The sequence below is a fragment of the Podarcis erhardii genome (genome assembly GCF_964252035.2).
Source record: "Podarcis erhardii genome assembly, chromosome: 8".
NCBI lineage: Eukaryota > Metazoa > Chordata > Lepidosauria > Squamata > Lacertidae > Podarcis > Podarcis erhardii.
The window spans coordinates 24,325,703-24,340,054 of record NC_138499.1 but is presented as its reverse complement, the minus strand read 5'-3'; the positions used below and the strand labels follow the sequence as shown (position 1 = coordinate 24,340,054).

The 14,352-nt window shown below is 42.9% G+C and overlaps 1 protein-coding gene across 5 annotated transcripts in view; it reads left to right on the top strand.

Moving 5' to 3' along the window:
- The window catches only part of VPS13B (vacuolar protein sorting 13 homolog B), a 357,420-nt gene that overhangs the window by 44,356 nt on the left and 298,712 nt on the right, over positions 1-14,352 (top strand). For all 5 annotated transcript variants that reach the window (XM_081873883.1, XM_081873885.1, XM_081873882.1 and 2 more), the window contains exons 9-13: positions 2,289-2,384; positions 3,241-3,363; positions 3,834-3,971; positions 8,144-8,231; positions 11,212-11,409. In XM_081873883.1, the coding sequence (XP_081730009.1) occupies positions 2,289-2,384; positions 3,241-3,363; positions 3,834-3,971; positions 8,144-8,231; positions 11,212-11,409 (643 nt within the window). The remainder of the gene's footprint in view (positions 1-2,288; positions 2,385-3,240; positions 3,364-3,833; positions 3,972-8,143; positions 8,232-11,211; positions 11,410-14,352) is intronic.

The window sequence follows — 14,352 nt, the reverse complement described above, 5'->3', positions numbered from 1 at the left end:
AAAACCATAAGTATATTTCTAGTCATTTTTCTAAGTGCTCAGACAACAAAAATAGATGGCAGTATATGGTCATTAGTTCTCATTGTGGAAAACAATGCATGCTGGTTCGCATGTAGTTGAATACCTATAACAGTGCAATCTTACATATGTCTATCCCCCTGTTCCCCATGATTCCTACACATGTGTAGATCATCTGAAAGCTAACTTTGTTAGTTTTCAGATGATCCAAACGTGTAGTAATCAACTTTAATGCTTCCAGTCAAGGAAGCTGATTGATCATTGGGTGTTCACAGTAGATCTATGTTCTACTCTGGGGATATGAAGAAGGAAGCAAGTATATTTTCTCCCAGAGCACCAGTCTCAAAGCAATGATTCTTCAACATCAACTTCGTTGGACTGTTCATGTTGTGAAGATACCTGATGATCGTCTTCCAAAGCAACTACTCTATTCCAAACTTAAAAATGGAAAGCATAATGCTGGTGGTCAGCAAAAGAGGTTTAAAGACTCTCTCAAGGCAAATATTAAAAAATGTAGTATGAACACCAACAATTGGGAAACACTTGCCTATGAGCGCTCCAATTGGAGAACAGCCTTTACCAAAGGTGTCATGTGCTTTGAAGACACTTGAACTCAGGACACAAGGGAGAAATGTGCGAAGAGGAAGGCACGCTTGGCAAATCCACACCGTGATCAACTCCCGCCCGGAAACCTATGTCCCCACTGTGGAAGAATGTGTGGATCCAGAATTGGCCTCCACGGTCACTTACAGACTCATTGTTAAAACCGTGTTTATGGAAGACCATCTTACTCGACTGCGAATGATCGCCAAAGAAAAAAGAAGAATGTTCTACTCTGGGGCTATGAAGAAAGGAGCGAGTATATTTCTCCCAGAGCACTCGCATTCTTCACTATCCATGGATTTGTTCATACCTTTGTTATTTTGTACAGTAGTTGCCTGATCCTGTCAGTCACTTCTTACAGCAGACTAGTAGGATGAGCCTGCCCAGTTCAAGAGGAAAATGGCACTGCAGCATTTTAAAAAGATGTTTTATTTATAATCTAACATGGAACCCAGTGGCCTCAACTCTAGTTCGGATATTATTCCCACTAAATCTCATAATAAACTGCTAGTGTATACGGCGTCCTTTGCTGAAGTAGGTAAAACCCATTAAAGGAGACTTTGTTTTTATTCTTGTGCATTTAGCATTATACATTACAATAATTTTACCACATCCTAACATCTTGAATGTTATATTTTTTACACTATAAAATGGTATGCATAAGAGAATTATGCTGGCACTTAGAAGGAAAACATTAGAATTCATTGTTCTGCTTGAATGCTAAGAATGTATGGAATTAATTTGTGGTTCATATTTTGGTCAAAAACAAGCTCAGGTTTCTGCATTAGCATTCTGAATAGCTGATACCACTCCAGCTTAAAAAAAAACCCATGCCAAATTAAATGTTGCATTTTCCTAATAATGTCGAAAATTGTTCTTGCAATGTTTGAGTTCTTTTAATCAATTAATTGCTTTTCCTCTACAATGATTGCAGACAGCTGAAGGGTGGGTTTTTAAATCCTGTTTTACTTGAGCATTTGCTTTATAGAACTTAGCTTCAAAACAGCAACCATGTGTACACACAGTTGGAAATAGCTAAGTAATGAGAGCTTCTAGGAATTTTATGTTATAAGAAAATTAGAAGGAATTATTTCAGCAGTTAAAGATGCCAGAGTTAGGAGCTCTTAGGGCTAAACATTTAAATGTTTCATTATTTTGCCCTTGTTTAATGAATGATGTTGAATAGTCAAAAGTGCACTATTGATCTCTTTTTGCTGCTTTATTCATGGTGATCAGAGCATAGACAAAAAGGTAGTATATTTACTTATGATTGAGGTTTGCAAGGGTTGCTTAAGTACATCCATCTTGTGAATTACTTCCTATGCTATTATAATAAACTGTCAAGTTTATTCTCTCAAGTTCATAAACTGAGTTGCACCTGCGTATCTGTTAGATTACCTTTTTATTCATTGTTTATGTAACCGAGAAACTAAAAATGTTTCAGTGTTGTTGTTTTTTTTAAATTGTGCCAGTACATAGATTAAAGTTGTTATTTTCTAGTGTGGATAATATATTGCAGCTGTTTTAGTGCACCTGTTTCCTGCCCAATCATAATCACCAATAGTAAAATTTAATTTGTCGTCATCTTTTCTACACAGTAATAATAACTTATATGTGGCTAATACTAATGTTGACTAATGGTAAGTGTTTGGCATATTGTTACACAGCTCACAGAAATGCAAGCTGAAAGTAGCTATTACAGCCCACAGAAAGTAAAATCCAAAGAAGTAATATGCTGGGAGCAAGAAGGAACTACGGTAGAGGTAATTTTCCATTACTTCTGTATATTTATAGTAGATTTCTTGGCATCAGTATTTATTTCATCAGAATCATTACTTTGTACTGGCAGTTGCAGTATTGATTTTATATTCACTCATTATTGGATGGCTATAATAAAAATATAACTGAAATAGAGCCATTCTTGGACTTTAGCTGTAGTACTCTAGGCAGTAAATAATAAGCTCTCAAATCTAGTGTACATTATTATTGTTCTTTTACTTCATCTGTTTCTTAATTAAGTACAAAAACTGACCACAATATTCCTGCTTATACATTCATCCACATAAATATTAATTTTGGATAGATAGGTGTGCATTTATTTATGTATGTATTAGATTCAGACCCTGCCTTTCGTTCCAAAGCTGCCTAGGGTGGCAAACAAGGCATAAGACGATAAAAACATATTTTAAAAATCTTAAAAAACAATTCCAGACTGAAAATCTCAACTTAGAAGATTTGTTGATAGATGAGAGTCTTCAGTAGGGGCCGAAAAGACCACTTAGACGGTGCCTGTCTAATATTCAAGGGGAGAGAATTCCAAAGGATAGGCTTGGAATAGCCTTGATTCTCATTTTTCTCTTCTGTCCTTGTCCCTTGTCCCGTTTGTTTTCTTTTCGTTTAGATTGTAAGCCTGTGGGTAGGAAATGTCTTGTTTTGATTTTATGTAAGCCTCTCTTGGAGTGGAGTGCAAATGCTATAAAAAAATATAAAAAATAAAAATAAAGGCAACAACATGCAAGTTAGATAGGTGAGCCCAACAGTGTGTTGGTTCTTGACTAGAAGCTTAACTCTCTTCCGGGTTCTTTATACACACTCAGCATGTTAACATTTTCCCCCCAGGTCCTCATGAGTGGAGAACCTTTCTTCGATTGTCAAATAGGCTTTGTTGGTTGCCAAGCTCTTTGTCTCAAAGGAATTATGGGAATTAAAGATTTTGAGGAGAATATGAATAGAAGTGATACGGTAAGTACAAGTTACGCTTTGCTAGCTTGCAGGCGTGCTTTGTTAAAAGAGGGCATAAAATATTTTTAGAATTTTTCAGAAGAACCCCAAAAGCCACATGACTGGCTCACACAAAAAGGACAGGTAGCTGTGTTAGCCGAATTAGACAAACCACGAGCCTCGGCTCACATGTAATACTAAGCCAAATCATGGCTTAGCTCTTGATAGTGTGGCAACAGCAGATGAGGGGCGGTGTGGTAGGGAGTGAAGAAGCTGCAATTTCCAGCTGTATACCAGCAAACTTGCTTGTTCATGCTTAGCTGCGGTTTGGCTTATCATTGTGCAAACAAGACCATGGTGGGGAGGGGGGAACAGTTTCTTCAAGTACCATGTTTATAAAGAAGAAATCAAATAACATGTTCTTTTATTTGTTATGTTTTGTTACTATCTTTCTATTTCTACTGATATATTTTTTTCCCCTTTTATAAAAGGAGGCCTACTTTTTCAACTGTGGTGAAAATCTGAGCACAAAAGGGATGACATACCTCACCAATTCACTATTTGATTACAGAAGCCCTGAGAACAACGGTGTCCGTGCAGAATTCATTTTGGATGCAGCCGCTCATAAGGTCTTAAATAAGTTTTCTTTTAAAATTTTGGATTTATGCTCAGTGTTCATATCCTGTCGCTTATTTTGTTCCCATCTATGTTCAGCAGCTCTGATTATGGAGTCAGTGTTAACACCTTATTTCTACTAAAGTATTTTGTCACTTAATGAGTAGATGAGTTATGTCACAATGAGCTGCTTGAATTTACTTTTATTCCACATTTTACTTGAATGCCCAGAGGCCATAACTAATTTAGACCTTAGTCTTCTTAAATTAAGCCTTATTGAGCTAAGTTGGACAATGATTATTCGATAGCTGGGATAGCTCAGTTTGTAGAGCATCAGACTCTTAATCTTAGAGTCATGGGTTTTGAGCCTCACGTTGGGCAGAAGATTCCTGCATTGCAGGGGGTTGGACTAGATGACCCTCATGGTCCCTTCCAACTCTAAAATTCTATGATTCTATGACTGAACCACTTTTAGGGCTTCCGCTGGGATAGAAATTTGAAGAGTACCCGTATTTTTCGCTCTATAACACGCACCCAACCATAACACGCACGTAGTTTTTAGAGGAGGAAAACAAGAAAAAATATTCTAAACGAAACAGTGGATGTATGATTTTTGTGGTTCATGCTGTAGCCACAGACATGTGATCTGACAGTGAGTTTGGAGTAGCCCAGTGCAAAAATCCTGAGGATCCATGTGGATCCAATCTTTGTAACCACGTTTTTGCACCACTGCGGCACCAGGCAACAGTGGGTGCGTGATTTTTTTGGTGCAAGATGTAGCCATGGACATACTATGTGATCTGATGGTGAATTTGGGGTGACCCAGTGCAAAAATCCTGAGGATCCATGTGGATCCGTGCTTTGTAACCACGTTTTAAGTGGGGAGGGAAGGAAAAGCACTCAAGGGACAAGGAGCACACATGGGGTGTGTGGAGAAGGATGCTGCTAATAATGCAGGAGAGGGGTTTAAGGGGAGAAGGCTCCTCTCCTCTCCCACTTTGCTCCTTTAAAGCAAGCAGGCTCTGCTTTTCTCCCTCCTCCCCGCTCATCCCCGGCTTAGCGAGCTGAAAAACTTTGCTGCTATTTAGCGAGCTGAGTAGGGAGGAGAGAGGGACAGAGAGCCTGCTTGCTTTAAAGGAACCAACCAGACAGGAGACGCTTACACGAGTGTAAGTGGCTCCTCTCCTCTCCCACTTTGCTCCTTTAAAGAAGCAGGCTCTCTGTCCCTCTCTCCTCCCCACTCAGCGGCTCTTCTCCCGCTTTGCTGTTTCAAAGCGAGCCAAGGAGGAGGAAGGAAGGGGAACCATGGATCCTCTGCTCACGACTGCAGCAGATCCCCCCCGCCACCCGTAGGCATTCCCTCCATAACACGCACAGACATTTCCCCTTACTTTCTAGGAGGAAAAAAGTGAGTGTTATGGTGCAAAAAATATGGTAAATAGATAAGTCAGTCTTTAGTAGTGGGCAAAGGCACAGAGTGTTCAGTCTGGAGACGAGAGACCATGGTTCAAATCTCCTTCAGCTATGAAGCTCACTGGCTAATTATTGAAGAGTTTATCTCTTTCAGCATAAGCTCCCTTTAAAAAGTTGTTGTGAGTAAAAATGAGAGACCTGAGAAAGCTGCCTTGAGCTTCTTGTAAGCAGGGCAGGCACCTGATAAAAATGAACATAGCCTTAAGGCTTATTCCCGCTATAAATTTTTGTACTCGGGTATGTGTATCAGAGTACAAATTGCTCAGGGTCGTATTCAGCTATGTTTTACTCAGAGTAAACCCATTGAAATGTATTAATATTGACTAAGGTCCGTAAATTTCAATGGACCCTGAGTAAAACAGCCTCCAAGTTTTCACTCAAATATAAAGAGGTAGCAGAGGTAAAATTAGATACCTCTTCTTTTAAAATATTCACTAGTGTGGCTCAGATCCATTCCTAGTTGCCACTTGCAAGTACTTTAGAGAGCTGCAGTTGATAGGAAACTGTGAATCTATACTCAAGTCTAAAATGCTGAAATTCATACATTAAAAAGAGATCAACTCTTTAATCCTTAGTGTGTCTGCACATTGAACTGGATTATTTGGTTTCTCTGTTTTTGTTTTTTAATGAGATGTGCCCTTGTGAACTGGACTAAAGGTCCATTTAGTCTAGCTTCATGCAGTGGTAAACCACAACAGCACAAGCAGGGCAAAAGCTTGTAAACTGCAGCCTTCTTTTGCTGTGGATCCCTAGCAACTAGAATTCAGTAGCATACTTCCTTTGAACATGAAAGTTCTATACAGCCACTGATAGATTTATCCTCTGTGAATTTGTCTAATCCCTTTTTCAAGCCCTCTAAGCTTGTGACCATTACCACATCTAATGGAAGTGAATTCCATAAATGAATGATGTGAATAAATACATTATTTTGTCTGACTTGAATCTATCAATTTCATTGGATGATCCTGAGTTATAGTACTATGAAAGGGAGAAAGACTAAACTTTTCCCACACCATACATCACAACATTATGCTGGCCCTTTAATTGCTTTCTCCTGAAACAAAAAAGCTCAGTCTGGTTTAGCCTTTTCTTGTAATAAAAGTGTTCAGCTCCAGAGTACCGTATTTTTCACTCTATAGGATGCACCAGACGATAAGACGCACCTAGTTTTGGGGGAAGGAAAACAAGGAAAAAAATATTTTGAATCCCAGAAGCCAGAACAGCAAGAGGGATCTGGCTTCTGGGATACCGTGTGGCTGTTCTGGCTTCTGGGATGACTGCGCCAAGCCACTTCAGGGCAGCAGGGTGAAGGCTCCTCCTGCCGGAAGAGGCTGTGCGTGGCTGAGGCAGAAACCAGGATAGGCATGTTGCTGAAGGGGTGCTGCACAGATAGGGAGAGCTACGCAGCGCCCCTTCAGCGAAGCAGGAGGAGGAACAGAAGGGGCTCTGTTCTTCCTCCCTTACTTTATAAGACGAAAAAAGTGCGTCTTATGGAGCGAAAAATACGGTATTCTGGTTGCCTTTTCTGTGCCTTTTATAGCTCTATGATACCTTCTTTGAGTTGGGGCAGTCAAAACCACACACAATTTTCCAAATGTGGCTGCACCATAGATTTCTACAAGGGCATTATGATATGGGCACTTTTATTTTTAACCCCTTAATGACATCTAACACAAAATGTACCCTTTTCACAGGTGTTGTAGTGGTTGATGTTTTGACTGAGCTGCCTGCCACACAGCTCAAATTGTTTGCTGGTTAGTCATCACCTTTTTGCAAAGTTAGGATTTTTTTGCTGCCTTGTTTTACACTTTTTCATATTGAGCTGCAATTCCCATTTTGCTGCCCATTCACCTAGTTCACATAGATTCTTTCAGAGCTCTTTATAGTCTGGTTGGGATAAATTGGTATTATTCATTAATCTTGCCTCAACTCACTGCTCATTCTTAAATCCAAATCATTTCTGAGCAAGTTAAAAAGCACTGGTCCCAATACACAACCTTGTGGGGCATCACTCTTTTTTTTTTTTAATAACTGTGTGTTTATATTATATACTTCTTTTTAGTTTCCTCATCCTTCACAGAGCAGGAGAACAGAGAAACACTGAGAATTCCATGTATCTCATTACTGCCCAATAAACTCATTTTGTTAAAGCTGCCAATTCTCCTTTTATTGGTAGTAATAATAGATTCCATTTACTTAAATGTCAACCTTCATGTCTAATGACGTGATTAGAATGTTACTTACGACTCACTGCTTCCTAGGAAGACAAGAACAAACAAATACCCACTGAGTCCAAATAAATCTGATTGTTTTCTAGCTAGATGTCCTAAAATGTTTCGGAAGTTGCAAATGTTAGATATGAAGTTTACCCTAGTCAGCTGGTTTACTAGTGAGTGAGAGGTCAAGCTGAAATAATTGACTCTGCTAAAGATACTAATTAACTAGCTGCTTTGGAAAAGTGGACAAAACATCCAGAAGAGTTATAGATGTCCTTTTGTGTGGTCTAGTCTAGATGTTGCATTAGCTATCTGAAGGATGAATTCTTTGGCTAACCTCTGTCCTTTGTTTTGATAAGGTTTACCATGTATTCATGCACAAACCCAAACAAGTATATATCTCTAGTACTTGACTATAGCCCTGATACCATTGGGTTGTAATCTCAAGATTCTTTCTTAAGAGAACATTAGTTGTATGTACTTTGCTTTGTTGGTAGGAGATGTACACAGAGATAGCTGGAATGCAGAGGTTTGGGGCTTTCTACATGGATTATCTGTACACAATGGAAAGCACCAGTGGCAAAGGTACTTCATTGCTTTGTTTGCTTACTTTTTGAATAACAGAAACAAAGGCTTCTTCAGAGGCACCTGACAGTCCTTGACCGACTGTCCTCAGATTTACCTTTTTGACCTAATTTAAAATCTGGATAGACTTGCTGAAAATTTTGAATTCTAGCGTGCTTGCTTGCTTATATACCCTTTTTCTGACTTTGCCCTAAGAAATACAGCAATGTGTGATTTGATATGACTGCTTTGCCCGTGTGCTTTGTTATTGTACAACGATTTAGCTTGAGAAAATCTGGGTTCAAATTGCTGTTCAGCAGGGTTGTTGTGAAGGCAAATCTGGAGGTGGGCAGAAGAGGACCCTTGCTGATTCTCTTCACCCCTGTGCTATACCTTGCTGTTCAGCAAACATATTTTAAAGCAGCTTTGCAAGCTTTATGCTGGCTTAAAGGAAATAATCTAGTCTGCAAAGGAATAAACTGTGATGATGGTGGTGATGATTAATTAAATTTGTATACTGTCCATTTAAGATGATAGGGCAGTTTACAACATTAAAATGCAGAATGAGAACACAAAATACCTAACAAAAACAAATAAAAATAAAGCAGTAACTCTCTGGGAGAGCATTCCATAAACGGGGAGCCACCACAGAGAAGATTGTCACCCTTCAGACCTTTTGTGGAGGAGGAACACGAAGAAAGGCCTCAGGTGATGATCAGAGAGTTTGGGTTGGTTCATATGGGGAGATTACATTAGAGAAAGACTGTGCTCGCTTCGGCAGGACATATACCGTATTTTTTGCTCTATAAGACGCATCAGACCACAAGACGTACCTAGTTTTTGGAGGAGGAAAACAAGAAAAAAAATATTCTGAATCTCAGAAGCCAGAACAGCAAGAGGGATCGCTGTGCAGTGAAAGAAGCAATCCCTCCTGCTGTTCTGGCTTCTGGGATAGCTGCGCAGCCTGCATTCGCTCCATAAGACGCACACACATTTCCCCTTACTTTTTAGGAGGGAAAAAGTGAGTCTTATAGAGCAAAAAATACGGTACTAAAATTACATTAGAGAAAGACAAAAGCTTCTCTTCTGTGTGTTTATATTATAGTTACAACCAGTGCTTTTTTTTCTAGAAAAATAGGTGTCGGTACTCACCGTGAAGTTGTTACAGTGAGTGCCACACTTTTTAACAACAAAAAAGAGGTGCGAGTACTGCATACCCTTGAGTACCCCCTGGAAAAAAAGCACAGGTTACAATATTACTTACAGTGGCATCCTATGCATGTGTAAGCAGCAGTAAATAATAGATGCCTTCACAGTATTAGGGCAGATGAATATGATCTGCTTTATATAAAGGGCAGGAGTCTAATAATCTCTCCAAAGTCAAGGTCCTTCAAAGTGAAGGACATGAAGAAGCCTTGGGCTTCCTTGCTTGCTTTCCGCTTCCCTGTATGAGGAGGAGACTGGAAAGCTCCCATTTCTGTTTTAGGTTAACCAGAATTTAGAGCCCTATCTGAACTATGCTCTTAGTCCACCTCAGTGTGCAAGGCTCTGCGTGATCAGAGCACTCATGCTTATGGGTGTTCTAGTTCTGTGGAGTCCCTGCACATGAACAGGGGTTTGCATGTTGGGTCTTCTTTGTAGACAACTGTGTTCAACGTGAAGCTGAAGGAGGAGACTTGATATGTTTGGGGCAGTACTAAAGGCATGGCCCTGCTTTCAATTAAGTACAGCATGCCCCATATCTGAGTAACATAAATAGGGTGGGAACATACAGTGGTGGGAAACTTTTCCTAGCCCAAGGGCTGCATTTCTTCCAGGGGTTGCATGCCACTGGTGTGCAGAGCAAGTCCTTCCAGGGGCAGAGCAACAGATGTGTCTTCTAACTTTGTACTGTAGGATACATTCCATCCATGCAGAAGTTAGAGATTTCTGCACCCCCCCCCCATTTCTTTGTCTTCCAACAAAGCAAACAAGGGGCATTTTCACTGCTTGAGAGCACATTCTGGCCAGGCAGAAGCACTAAGGAGGGTACTGAGCAGAGCCTGGAGGCAGCCTCAAGAGTTAGAGGGAGAGGCCTGGAGGATCCACATTTGACTCCCAAGCCTGAGGTTTCCCAACCCTGACTTAAACATGTTGTAAATTGTGGTTAATCTTGACTGTGACCAAAGTTCTAATGAACTTGAAATCAAAGCAGCTTTCTCATCTCATTAAGTGGTTATTTAAAAACACAGCTGAGTTGGGGTTGGCAAAAAAGCATGTGCACTATGGATATGGGTGGTTTAAAACCCTGTCTCCAATTTTGAGCCTTCAGTTTAGTTTTCAATTCAATATTGCTATTCACCGCCTACTTCATCTTTCCTTCTGTAATGGACATGAAGAAGGAAAAGTGGGCCTCCCTGTGAAAATGCATCGGTGATCTTGCTTGTATTAGTTTATCCTGAAGAAACAAAGTGCAGTTAAGGCTATTGTGTGAGTGTTTATAGCTAACCACTGATAATTGCAAGAAATTGTTTTTCATAGGTGGTTTTTTCTGTCTCTACCATTGTCCCAATTGGTGTTAGAAACTGAGATATGAAAGCTAGGAGTTAAATGGCACCTTAAACCTATATCATGGGTGCAACAACGGAATGTCTAGGCACCCTTTTTTAAAATAAAAATAATACAAAGCTGAAAATGAATGAACTGCTGCTAAAATCTTATATTCATTTTTCACGTGGTCTAGTTCTCATCTGAAGTCTGCAAAAAGCAAAGCCATGCTTCCCCCGCCCACCCCCTAATATTCTTAAGAGAGTGTCTAGAAGTGGGGAGGCAGAAGAAGGTCCTCCTTTCCTTCCACTCTGCAGTTTTTATCTGAAATCTTAGGCGCAGTACTGAGGCCAGACCTCAGAAACTGCTTGCGTTAATGAAATTCCATGTAGCAAAACACACCTAGAACATTGGGAGTTTCAAACGCTGGTCCTAATGCACGTATTAACTATCTGTAAATGTATATATATTGTAGTTTTAGTGTCTGGAAACCAGCCAGATGTGACTTCAGTAAAGAGTGAAGACTTTGGCCACGTTCAGGAGATGTCTACAAAAACCCTTATTGTGGGCCCTCTCAGTCTTCGGCTTGATAGCAGTGCAGTGCACAGGATTATGAAAATGATTGTTTGTGCTCTGGAACATGAATATGAACCATACAGCAAGTCTAAGCAAGGTATGTCGTGATTTAATTCTTTCTTCTTTCTTCTTTTTTTTTTTACAAATAAAGTAGGAGAGCTTCAGTGGAAAAATGTTAACTGCAAATAATGTGTGTGCGAAAAAAAGGAAAGATTGCTAGTGGTTTATTTGAATCTTTTCATTGTTGTCTGTGTAAGAGCCCAAACAGAATCCGTTTGTGGCACTGCTGATCTGACCAATGCGGTGTTCGATTATAGTAGCCATTTACAGCACTTTTTGAGAGGGAAACTTGGCATCGGGTCAGCGGATTGGGCTCTGACTCCACTCTGATGAAGATCAAAGACTTCTTGGTAAAGTGGGTGGCTCCCAATCAGATTTTTGCTCCTGCCTGATTGAAGCAGTCATGTCACCTTTAGCTCCCATTTCCCCTACTTCTACTCAGGCTAGTTTCTTGAATCTTTTCTTTATCTGTTTCCTGTTTGCCTTCCCTCCCTCCCTCGTTTGCTATCCCTGCTGAAAAATACTTCACATAAAAAGTTTTCCTTTTCAACCCACCCCACCCCTCTGTTAGTTCTGTTAGTTCTCCTAGTTCCATTGGTTGTTACTATATTTGGGGAAAGTGGATTCCTGTTATTTTCTTAATTATGCTGTCTCCATGGGCTGTTTGAGCTTGGCAGGTCTGCAAAACTTTCTCAAAGAATCTTTGTTCTTGTCTCATGATCACGGTGGAGTCAGAGCCCAATCGGGTGACCCCCATGATGCCATTTGAGATCCACACTTCAGATGAGTACCAATTGTACTTTTTTAGGAAACTGGAGAACAAGCAATCTCTAACATAGGAATATCTTATTTACTTATTTAGCTAGTGCTATCACACTTTACAACGAATGAGAGGTCCGTTCCCCAAGAGCTTGCAGTCAATCTAAGAATTGTCACACAGGGGATAACCAAAAAGCAAACAACAACAACCACCCAGAGCATCTGAAGAAGTGTGCATGCACACGGAAGCTCATACCAATAACAAACTCAGTTGATCTCTAAGGTGCTACTGGAAGGAATTTTGTTTCGAATAAGGCAGACCAACACGGCTACTTACCTGTATCTAACCCAGAACTACGACAGTCCCCACCCTCAGGCTCGCAGTCTAAAAGGATGTGGCACATGAGGAAAGATGGTGATAGAAGGGAAAAGCAAGCTCAAGCAGAAGTTCTTCAAGTTATAGTTCTTATAACACAGTTATGGTGTTCTGTCTATGTGGAATCTGGCTTTCTAGAACAGTGTTTCCCAACCGGTGTTCCGCGGCACACTAGTGTGCCGCAAGACGTTGCCTGGTGTGCCGTGGGAGGGAGGCGGGCGAGTCCGGCGGCGAGAGGCGGGGCGGCGGCGGCGGCGAGCACACGCGGGGCGGCGAGCGAGCTCCCTCCCAAATCCCATCGCCGCTCGCTTCGGCCGGCCGCCCCGTGCCGCCGCCCCAAGCCTCGCGCGCCCAGCGGGAGCTCCTGCCGGGCGCACAAGGCTTGCAGACACTCGCCCGAAGCACGGGGAGCCCTCCGGAGGGCTCCCTGTGCTTCGGGCAACAGGCTGCCGCCCCAAGCCTTGCGCGCCCAGCGGGAGCTCCTGCCGGGCGCGCAAGGCTTGCAGACACTCGCCCGAAGCACGGGGAGCCCTCCGGAGGGCTCCCTGTGCTTCGGGCAACAGGCTGCCGCCCCAAGCCTTGCGCGCCTGGCGGGAGCTCCTGCCGGGCGCACAAGGCTTGCAGACACTCGCCCGAAGCACGGGGAGCCCTCCGGAGGGCTCCCTGTGCTTCGGGCAACAGGCTGCCGCCCCAAGCCTTGCGCGCCTGGCGGGAGCTCCCGCCGGGCGCGCAAGCCTTGCAGACACTCGCCCGAAGCACGGGGAGCCCTCCGGAGGGCTCCGCGTGCTTCGGGCAACAGGCTGCCGCCCCAAGCCTTGCGCGCCCGGCGGGAGCTCCTGCCGGGCGCGCAAGGCTTGCAGACACTCGCCCGAAGCACGGGGAGCCCTCTGGAGGGCTCCCTGTGCTTCGGGCAACAGGCTGCCGCCCCAAGCCTTGCGTGCCTGGCGGGAGCTCCTGCCGGGCGCACAAGGCTTGCAGACACTCGCCCGAAGCACGGGGAGCCCTCCGGAGGGCTCCCTGTGCTTCGGGCAACAGGCTGCCGCCCCAAGCCTTGCGCGCCTGGCGGGAGCTCCCGCCGGGCGCGCAAGCCTTGCAGACACTCGCCCGAAGCACGGGGAGCGCTCCGGAGGGCTCCCTGTGCTTCGGGCAACAGGCTGCCGCCCCAAGCCTTGCGCGCTGGGCGGGAGCTCCTGCCGGGCGCGCAAGGCTTGCGGACAGCTTCCTGAAGCCTGGAGAGCAAGAGGGGTCAGTGCGCACCGATGCCTCTTGCTCTCCAGGCTTCAGCGAAAGCCTGCATTCGCCCCATAGGACGCACACACATTTCCCCTTTATTTTTGGAGGGGAAAAAGTGCGTCCTATGGGGCGAAAAATACGGTACTTTCTTTGTGTTTATTTGATGCCTATTAAAGAGAGTTACTTTATATATAGTCAATATAGGCACAGAGTTAATTTTTTAAACATTTTCTAATGGTGGTGTGCCTCGAGATTTTTTTCATGAAACAAGTGTGCCTTTGCCCAAAAAAGGTTGGGAAACACTGTTCTAGAAGAGCAGCAACTCCTCACCAATGTCAGTGGCAATTCTGTCTGTCCTGCCCATTCTTCTTCCAGATCAGATTTAGGAACAGAGCAGGTGACAATGTCCAGGCCAGAAGGACAGGAGAGCTCCTGCCGCACAGTTCTTCCCTCATACAGCTGACTTGATGGTAGTTAAAATGAACTGTGGTGACAATTTAAAGGCAAATATATAAAGAGAAAGGTTAAACCACAGAGCCTAGGACTTGCTGATCAGAAGGTCGGTGGTTCGAATCCCCGCGATGGGGTGAGCTCCCGTTTTTCGCTCCCTGC